Below are 9,312 nucleotides of genomic sequence, written 5' to 3'. Positions count from 1 at the left end.
AGACCATGTTTATTGCAGATTTTTTAGATTGAGATAGCGTAACATAAAAATCGTTTATTAATTTTAAAGAAAAAAAATTAAGAACCATCTTTTAAATATTTTATTTTAAAAAACAGTTTTTATTTTTTTTAGTTAAGAATTAAGAAACTGTTCCTATATTAAACTAAAAGCTAAGATCCATTTACAATGTAGAGTTTTTTAATACTGGATCAAACTTCGAGATTTCTTTGCGGGCAATGCGAAAACTTGAAAAAGCATTCACATGTTTCTCCCTTCTGACATGCAAGGAGCAGTATAATAATTTTACATTTTGAAAATATTATTTGAGACTAAATTGCATCATTATTTAAATAGTTAAAAAATATCTATTTGACCAATAATCTCTATATATACATTTCAGACTCTCCAGATTGATTATCACCTTCATAACTTTTTCTCTCTAAAGATTTTAAAAAGCTTTTTTCTCTCTCTCTCTCTCTCTAGAATACGATGGCTGAAACAGCTCCAATCAAGCGCCACCGAGAAGAAGAAACCCTACCCGAAGAAGAAACGATTAAGCGACAAAAGCCTTCTTCTTCATCTTCTTCCTCTAACAATGACCAGATTCTCCGTCTCCTCGACGATTCAGACGAAATTAACCAACCCAACAATGACCTAACTTCCTTCATAAACGCTCTCCAGCAAGAAATCTCATCAAATGACAAAAACGCTACCGTTTCTGGAGCTTCCAACGTTGAAGCCTCGTCGACTTCGTCCGTTTCTTCGGAGGAAGACGATGTCGATGATGAGAACAATGAGAAAGTGATGCAGCATCTTTTGGAAGCTTCTGACGACGAACTCGGGATCCCTAACACCGGTTTTGGAGAGAATAATTATGACATGATTAAGAATGATATTAATCAGGATTACGTATATGGAAATAGTTTGTTAGATGGATTCGGTGATGCGTTTTGGGAGCTTGAAGATTTTGCTGCTAATTATTATACGTTGCTGCAATCTGAGTTGTTCTTGTAGAAAGCCTCATGGTATATCTGGGGCAAGTAAATCTTGAAGAAAAGGCCAATTATGAGAAGAGTGGGTCGTTTTTTATATGGATATTTATTTCATTTTTAAGGCACACTTCTTTTGTTTGGGCGGAACAAAAAAAAGATGCTCTTTCCTTTATTTATTGTATTAATTACTATATTTACTATATTTTCCTTACTCTCCCTGCTGTTTGCTGCATCGAAAGATCATCGCAAAGTATTACTACCTATGTGTTTTGGAGTTTTAGACCATATTCAATAGATAGACCATATTCAATAGATCTTTCTATTTTTTTCTTAAAAATAAAGTGACTTTATAATGGAAATGAATTTTACTCCAATACTTTTATTTAAGAATGAAACATAGAATGATACTCCAATGAATAAAATTTTCTGTTTGTAAAGTAAATTTAGGTTTAGTTTTTATTCTATTACAAAATGATAAATGAAGTAGAGTTGAAATATAGTATTACAAGCTATTTTAAAATGAAAGATAAAATGAGTTTTAAATGCTTTTAATATAATTTTTTGTGAATACTAGAAAGTGGCATATCAATACTATATTAAAAGGTAAATAACTTCAAAGGAAACTGTGTCCACGTCACCCAATTAATTCGGACCAATCAGAATCATTTTTTTGGCCACATCAGACGCTTCTCCGTCTGGGCTTGAATGTTTATATGTCAAAATGGACTTTCACTTTTGGGCCTTAATTAAAATCATTTTCTCAATCTAATATTAACCCGACGAATCATTGCACGATCATCTTCCCCTCTACCACTTCGTCTTCTCCGATAGAAAAACATAGAGACGGAGCCTATTCTAATCAATCAACTAGATTTTAACCCGCACGTTCGTGCGGATATATTTATATTTTTAAAATATATTTTATATTATTAAAAATGTTTTAAATATATAATTTCTATTTTAGTGTTATATATTGTATTACTATATCATATTATTGTTTATATTTCTTATTAAGTATTATTAATATATAATGGTTTTTTAAAAAAAAATTACTTTGTTATTGATTTTTATTACTTACTAATATATTTTCGAGTTAGGTAAAATAAAATAAAAATATGAAATACTCAAATAGAGAACCCCATTCAAATTATGTTGTTTTCTTTAATTTAAACATTTTGCATATAATACATTTTTAAATTTTATTTATTTATATTATAGAAAATAAATATGACTAAAATAATTATATTTACATGTTGTGTTTAAGAAAATATACTTTAACATATCTCATTTTAGTATTTTACGGGATTTATTTATTTTAAATAATATAATCCTATTGTTTTAGTAAACTTTATACATAGTAGTATCTATCATACTATTTTATTAAATTTATTATATAGGATATTTGTTTTGGATGTTATGATATTAAGTTCTATTTTTTTTTTTAAATTAAGACGTCAAAACATTAGGTTACTTTAAATTTTTACAACATATATAGTTAGTTTTTTTCAGGTACATTTCAAAAAGTTAATCTTTATTATCCATGATTTTGTCTTTTGTAAAATTTGAAATATTATCATTTTGAGTTTGAATATTTATTTTCAAAATAATATATTTTTTCGAGACAACTTTGGAAAATTACACAACTATTTGAGTTTGGAATAATACATGAATTTTGAATTTGTTTTGGTAGTACATTACTGTATCATTTTATAAAATATTTGAATTTTTGGTGATATTTTTAATTCTTTTATCAACAAATTTTGTTACAATTAAAATAAAACAAAATTTATAATTAAAATTTGATTTTTGTCACTAATATTTTAAATGAATTACTGAAATTTCATATTTTACTAATAACATATTTTTAAATAGTATATGAACTAAAGGTTATTATATACTATTATATTTTTGTATATAAACATTTTTAAGGTTATTTTTTTGTGTGTTCCCGCGTTAAATATACATATCGTTAAATATACTATTATATACTAATATTATATTTTTTGTATATAAACATTATATATACCATTTTAATTTTTTGACTAATTCTTTAAGTGGTCCTACTATGACTTGTTAATAGTAGATAAAAATAGAACCCTAAATTAATAGATTAGATACTCGATCCACTCTTATTCATTAAATTTCCTTCTTTATTCCTTTCATTCTGTAGTCGATTTTTTTCTCCAACCTCAGCCAAATAGAAAACTCTTCATCTTTCCCTCCCCATATCTTCACTATATAAGTCCATTGCAACCTTTCAATAACGAAAGGTTCCTCACACCGTTTGATATCTGTTACTTCCAAGGCACAAGTTCTCTACATCATCTCCGATCTTGGTTACTTCGTCGTTCCTCCACCATCTCAGGTAAATTTCCAATTGCTTCTCTAATTCAATAGCTTATAAATTGATATAATCAGCAGAAGAATTTGTAATACTCTGATTAGCTGAGTATAGTATTGGCTCAGAGAACAAAAAGAATATGTAATCTGTAATTTAACTTACTTTAGATCTCTTAGCTAAATAATTTTAATCGGCCCCAAATTAGAGATGATAGATGATTATTTGTTTTATGCTTCTAAGCCTCGAGTACTTGTGCCGGCTAAGTGATCTTGCTTCTGCTATGTGATGTTTGGTTTAGTTTTTTGTGATCTTGCATTCTGTTATGTGATGTTTGATTTAGTTTCGTGTGATCTTGCTTTCTGTTATGTGCTGTTGGATTTAGTTTTGTGTGATATTTTGCTTTTGTTATTGATGTTTGGTTTGGTTTTGTCATATAACATCTCTCTTTATCTCCATGCTACAAGCTTTTGCTTTGATACTTACAGTGTCAAAAAGAAAAGATTGAGCTAACTTCAAGTAATACTTAGCTTTTCAACTTTTCTCTGGTTAAGAATTTTGAGATGCTACAGAAGCGTCTTTGCACAGCAAGCCTATCTTCTACATCCATTTCCTGGGGTATGTATTACTATCACTCAGCCTCGATGTCTTGCCTTCTAAAGATTTTGTTTTACTTTTGTAAGGCTTTTTTTGTCTTCAGGTTCAAATGCAGTTAATGGGAATGCATCAACAAGTGGTTCCATTATAATATGATGCAGTCGAGGAGCCTGTTTTTGTTAACGCAAAGCAATACCACGGTATACTCAGGCGTAAGCAATACCACGGTATACTCGGAACAGAGCCGTGAAGTCAAAGAAGGTGATGTAAAACCTGTGATTAGTTTGGTTGGTTCCTTCCCTGATATTTGTTCTTATCTTACTTGTGTTTCAGCCATATATGCATGAATCTCGGCATTTGCATGCGATAAACCGGCTAAGAGGATGTGGAGGCCGGTTTCTCAATGCCAAGAAGAAGAATGGAGGCGCCGTAAGGATGAGGAGGAGGAGGATACAACCTCTAATGAGAACACTTCAGAAGCAAGTTCCAGCCTCAGATCTGAGAAGTCAGCCATCGCTCCTAATGGTAGATCTTGAGTACAAGGTCATGCACAACAACCACATGTTTAGTTTTATATTTTGGGTGGATGTTTGTATCAGTAAAGAACTGTTTTGGACTCTCTCTGTAGACTGTGTATAGGTTATTTATTGCTTGGAACAGATAAGGTATGTATCAGTCTATATGAAGATGATTCATTATCTGGCTTGGCCGGTTTTGATTTCATAGTTTTTTGGTTCGTCTTAAAATGCAGTAAATGGTGTTTCCTCTGCTGCAGTTGGTCTTCACTCAAAGGAGTCACGTGGTACTGGACCTGTTGATAAATCACACAGCCTTTTTGAGCCAGGTATGTTATGTGGTTCTCATGTTAGTTTCATTGTTTGCATTAAAGTTCAGCAACAAGTCCTTAGGATTCCAGAGATTTTTATTGAAGTTCCTGAAACAGAAAATATAGGCTAACTTAAGGATCCGAGTGAATCTCTTTACATGTCGTTTCTAGATATGATTTGGTTCCGCAATATAAATGAAGTGGTATTTAATGACATTAGTCATTATATTGAACAATTTTTGTTTCAGAGTACGGTGATGGCGGCTGTCACTTCCTTACTCAGTTATGGAATACACATTGGAGTTTTAGTCCGAGGGAAGAAGGTTAGAGATGAGAACAAGTCACAACTCTCTATCACAGAGTGGTCGTTCATGTAGAGAAAATCAAGGCAACCTAGGCTTCACCTTGGAGCTTTGTCCCGGAAAAATGTATGTACCTCTGAAGATCTTATCATTTCTAATCCAACTGATTCCACAAGGAGAATTGGAGTGTTACAAGCTTTGTACGAAATTTGGTTTATTATTGTTGTTAGGAAAAACAAGCTAATATAGTAAAAGTTTTTCAATGTTTTTGTTATCAGGTATGTTATTAATTTTGTTTGAGGCTGGAAAACTTCCAAGTTTAGTTTTATTGAATTTATTATATAAGTTTTTTTGTTTAACTTTGTATTTCTATAAATTTTTATTTTGTTAAATGATTTTGTTTCTCACTGTTACGTTGTTACAAAGACGACTTGATTGCCCTTTGAATTGTTGATCGTGATCTGGTCTGTTGAGTTATTTGTGAGTCGTCAGCTGTGCACAAGGTTTAACAAAAACTTAGTTGAGACTTGAAACCATAGGTTCTTTCGTGTTGATCAAATGATCATGCAAGGTCTGCTGCTAACCTGAGCTTTTTCCGCATAAATGGCGTTGGAAAATAAATAACCTACCCCTAACATAAGTAATCAACTCCTTTTACACCAAAAAAAAAAAGTAATCAACTCCACCATCGTTATAAAACCCCTTGCGTATTATACTCCAAAACCAGACATCCTCCAACGTCGTTAACTCTCTGGCTTAGCCATTTAGGAAATCAAAACATATTATATAAAAAAGAATATTCCTTTCGCTAATAAGCACAATCTATACTATTAAAACAGAAGGCCCTTTTTTGAGGTGCCCTTCTGTTTCAATAGTAATTACTATTTTATGCCACTGAATTATTTTTAGACTAAGCTTTTGATTAAATATTTTTTTATTTTCCGCAAAACCTCTCAAAAAATCTATAGTTAACAAAAAAAATCTCGCCTGCTGATTCTTTGGAGGCATTTCTGCGATTTTGTTATAACAAAAACAGTATCTAAATATTTCAATTTGACCAATTAAATTGCTATTAAAGCGTAGATCAATGCAGGCAACAGCTCTACGGAAGTTTATGCAGGTTTAGTTTTGTTTGTTTCTTTGTTGTTAGAATATGATTTTGATTTTGTTTCTGTTTCAAACAGAGGAAAAGTATCCCTCGGAGGCGACTAGGGGTGAGTTGTCTGAGAAGATCGTCAGTCACTGATGTGGTTTTTCAAGAACGTCAGTCACTGATGTGGTTTTTCCACAGGAGGTTAAAGGCAAGAACGATGGTCAGGCCAAGAAACCAGTCCAACTGGCTGCTCCTTCTGCTGCGTTGTCATCGGTTAACGAGTTACCGGTTGCTGATGATAGGTCTGGTTCACATTCTGCTCAGGATGCAGCCCTTATTTGGAGTCAAGGAGCTAGGAACTTTGAGAGTGGCAGTGGTAGCTCTCGAGCTGAATTGGATGAATACGAGAGGAGAGGATGGGGAAGGTGTGTCTAAACGGTTGTCTGTGTTCATACAAACGCAGTGTGCATATCTCAGTTATATTTGATGAGTTTTTGAGAGTAAAGCTTTTTTATTGACAACTGGTTTTGATTGATCTCATGATAGATTAGCTTTTTTTTTAGTTTCAATTAAGAGCTTTCAATGCTTATGGTGGGTTAGGTTAAAAGATGAAACTTGATACAGAGTGGGTTCGAGACCTCTTTAGCTACGATTGGTTTTGGCTCTAGCAACGATATGCTTGATGGTTTTTTACTGTGCCCCCTTTGATCTTCCCCAGACCATATATGTAAGTTTTCTTTTTACATACCTTCACAACTCTCATGACATAACTTTAGTTATATAAAGCTTTTAATATATATAAATAATCGTAATAACCATGGCAACTGATGTAATTTTCAGCGTAACCTACAAAAGTTCATACACGGTCTCAAGCAACAAAGTTTTTTTTTCTCAAGCAGCAAAATTAGTTTTCTGAATTTCTATCATCAAGTTAAATAAAATTCCACTTTCATTTTTCAGCATTACAAATATGTCTATTTTTGGTGAAAATATATTGACGTAATAAGTAAAATAATAGTTTTTTAAAAAAAACAACAGAATTATGTTTCTGGTTGCAAATCTACAACAAAAGATTCTCATATTTGAACTAACTCTTAATTTTAGTATTGATTTGTTGGTTTTCTAACTGTTTGCAGAAAAATAAAAATTTCAAAAAGCAACAAAATTATCTTTTTATGTACCGCAAATCCATAACGAAATATCATATTTGAACTATCCCTTAATTTTCTTATTGATTTGTTGGCTCTATAGCTGTTTGCATAATTTTTATTCTATGCTATTCTAATCATATCCGAATATATTGTGTGGAAATTACTTTTAACAGTTAATATAATAGAAACACAATATATTAAAGTATCCATATCAAACTATAAAGTATCTTAAAATATTTTACTTTTTAATAAATTAGAAATAGTTAATGTTCGTCTATATATTTTATGTAAAGATTATCAACGTATATATATGATGTGTATTCAATAATTATTACCGTAGATAAAAGTTTTAAATTTGGTACCCAATGTTTTCAAACGAGATTGGTATCATACTTGGTATACTAATATCTTTTATAATTTCTTATAGAATTTTCAAACGATTTTGGTATCTTTACTTTACATGGTATCTTATAGATTTTGACCCGTCTTTTTTTTTTGAACGTCTGAATCGATTATTATCGATTAATTATGCTATTATAATTAATTGATAATAATCGACTAATTAAAGATTTTGACCCGTCCTTTAAAAGGTAGTAATAATTTTTGTTTAAATTACTATTTTGAAGAATTTAATTTTTATATATGAAGTTTTTTGTAAACATATTATTTTAATATTAATTTAATTTAATATAATTTTGATAATTATGATAAATATTTTTGATTGGCACTGAAATTACATATTTAAATTATTGGTTTGTTTTGACTAAAATGAAAAATAACAAATTAAAATTATAATCCTACCTCAACTTTCAAACCATATATTTTATTTAAGTTTCAAATATTATTTGATTCAAATTAAAATATATAACTGTATATGAATTTTGATAATATATAAAAAGTTTATTATAAATATATTTTATATATTTTTATCATAACTAAATTAAAGAATTATGGTTTAAAAAATATAACCCGCGGATAACCGCAAAATTAAGTAGAACGGGTACAAAATTATTTGTTTGCGGGTTGTACGGGTCAAATTTTTGACCAAAACAAAACTGAAACCTGCGGGTTGACGGGTCAGCGGGCCGGGTTCGACCCACGACCCATCCCTAACCAAACGTATATATACCAGATCAATTTTTAAATTGCCATTATTTAATTAAATATATATTGATTAAGATTTACACACAAATATTATTACAAAAAAATACGAATACAATCACAAAGAAAACATAAATATGAAAACTAAATTTAAAGCAAAAAAATATACCCGTCCTTTTAAGGACGGGTCAGAATCTAGTTTGAGATTAAAAGGCAATTGTGCTAAACCAGTTGAATAATAAAAATATTAATTAATCTTCTGTGAACCTAGGGTGAACCAATGCATAGAATTTTGTTATTTTATATTCAATAACTTTTAACAAAGAATTTTTTTAAAAAAAATTATATTATGTTTTTGTAATAAAAAGATAAATAAATAAATAAAAATTAGTAGCAGTTACAATAAAAAGAATTTTCTAAGTATTTTTAACGTCGTCGGAAAAATACTAAACCCTAAACCGTAAACTTTTGGTTAAAATTTAAACTTTGGAAAAATCATAAACGCTAAATAAAAACACTAAATCTTAAAAATACTGAACTCTAAATATTGACCCCTAATCCTTTGGATTAAAATTAATAAAAAGTAGTAATAATTATTAAAAAAGAATTTTTAAATATTTTAAACGCGGTCACAAAACACATTAAACCTAACAAAATACATTAAATCTTAAACAGTAATCACTAAATCTTAAATAATAAAATCTAAACCTTAAATATCCAAGCGTCTAGGAGTTAGGGTTAACGGTTTATTTTTTAAGATTTTATGTTTAGTATTTATTATTTAGGGTTTAAGATTTATCCAAGGGTTTAGGGATTATTCAAAGGTATAGTTGTTGACGACGTTAAAATATTAATAGAATTTCTTTTTCCCAATACAATTGTTTTTATTTATTTTTTTACCTCTTTATTTTA

The 9,312-nt window shown here is 29.9% G+C and overlaps 3 protein-coding genes across 8 annotated transcripts; all 3 read left to right on the top strand.

Moving 5' to 3' along the window:
* Positions 1 to 331: 331 nt before the first annotated feature.
* LOC108838345 (uncharacterized) lies at positions 332 to 1,205 on the top strand. The gene has a single exon (XM_018611297.2). It carries the CDS (start codon positions 490 to 492, stop codon positions 1,012 to 1,014), a length of 525 nt encoding a protein of 174 aa, XP_018466799.1. The 5' UTR covers positions 332 to 489; the 3' UTR covers positions 1,015 to 1,205.
* A 1,888-nt stretch (positions 1,206 to 3,093) lies between these two features.
* LOC130512540 (uncharacterized) lies at positions 3,094 to 5,414 on the top strand. Of its 6 annotated transcripts, none has more exons than XR_008946095.1 (5): positions 3,094 to 3,357; positions 3,885 to 3,948; positions 4,031 to 4,188; positions 4,261 to 4,771; positions 5,002 to 5,414. XR_008946095.1 is itself a non-coding variant. In XM_057010637.1 (5 exons), the coding sequence occupies exons 3-5, from the start codon at positions 4,267 to 4,269 to the stop codon at positions 5,128 to 5,130; spliced, it is 402 nt and encodes a 133-aa protein (XP_056866617.1). In that variant the 5' UTR covers positions 3,364 to 3,948; positions 4,031 to 4,188; positions 4,261 to 4,266; the 3' UTR covers positions 5,131 to 5,414. The 6 variants fall into 6 exon arrangements, 1 of the variants encoding a protein (XP_056866617.1); XR_008946093.1 differs by having other exon boundaries at positions 3,819 to 3,948; XR_008946096.1 differs by having other exon boundaries at positions 3,798 to 3,948.
* A 466-nt stretch (positions 5,415 to 5,880) lies between these two features.
* Positions 5,881 to 8,596, top strand: LOC130510789 (homeobox-DDT domain protein RLT1-like). Its single transcript, XM_057007459.1, has 4 exons — positions 5,881 to 6,175; positions 6,240 to 6,269; positions 6,347 to 6,573; positions 6,749 to 8,596. Exons 1-4 carry the CDS (start codon positions 6,143 to 6,145, stop codon positions 6,765 to 6,767), a joined length of 309 nt encoding a protein of 102 aa, XP_056863439.1. The 5' UTR covers positions 5,881 to 6,142; the 3' UTR covers positions 6,768 to 8,596.
* The last annotated feature ends 716 nt before the right edge of the window (positions 8,597 to 9,312 follow it).

Source organism: Raphanus sativus, chromosome 1 (genome assembly GCF_000801105.2).
Source record: "Raphanus sativus cultivar WK10039 chromosome 1, ASM80110v3, whole genome shotgun sequence".
Lineage (NCBI taxonomy): Eukaryota > Viridiplantae > Streptophyta > Magnoliopsida > Brassicales > Brassicaceae > Raphanus > Raphanus sativus.
Note: the sequence above shows the minus strand (reverse complement) of the source record. Positions and strands in the feature narration are given on the sequence as shown.

Bases quoted from the DNA above. Each gene is read 5' to 3' on its own strand.
- LOC108838345 (XM_018611297.2), top strand. From the start codon at position 490: ATGGCTGAAACAGCTCCAATCAAGCGCCACCGAGAAGAAGAAACCCTA.
- LOC130512540 (XM_057010637.1), top strand. From the start codon at position 4,267: ATGCATGAATCTCGGCATTTGCATGCGATAAACCGGCTAAGAGGATGT. The intron at 4,471-4,702 runs GTCATGCACAAC...CCTCTGCTGCAG, and splicing joins TGGTAGATCTTGAGTACAAG to TTGGTCTTCACTCAAAGGAG. The intron at 4,772-5,001 runs GTATGTTATGTG...TTTTTGTTTCAG, and splicing joins ACACAGCCTTTTTGAGCCAG to AGTACGGTGATGGCGGCTGT.
- LOC130510789 (XM_057007459.1), top strand. From the start codon at position 6,143: ATGCAGGCAACAGCTCTACGGAAGTTTATGCAG. The intron at 6,176-6,239 runs GTTTAGTTTTGT...TGTTTCAAACAG, and splicing joins CTCTACGGAAGTTTATGCAG to AGGAAAAGTATCCCTCGGAG. The intron at 6,270-6,346 runs GTGAGTTGTCTG...GTTTTTCCACAG, and splicing joins TCCCTCGGAGGCGACTAGGG to GAGGTTAAAGGCAAGAACGA.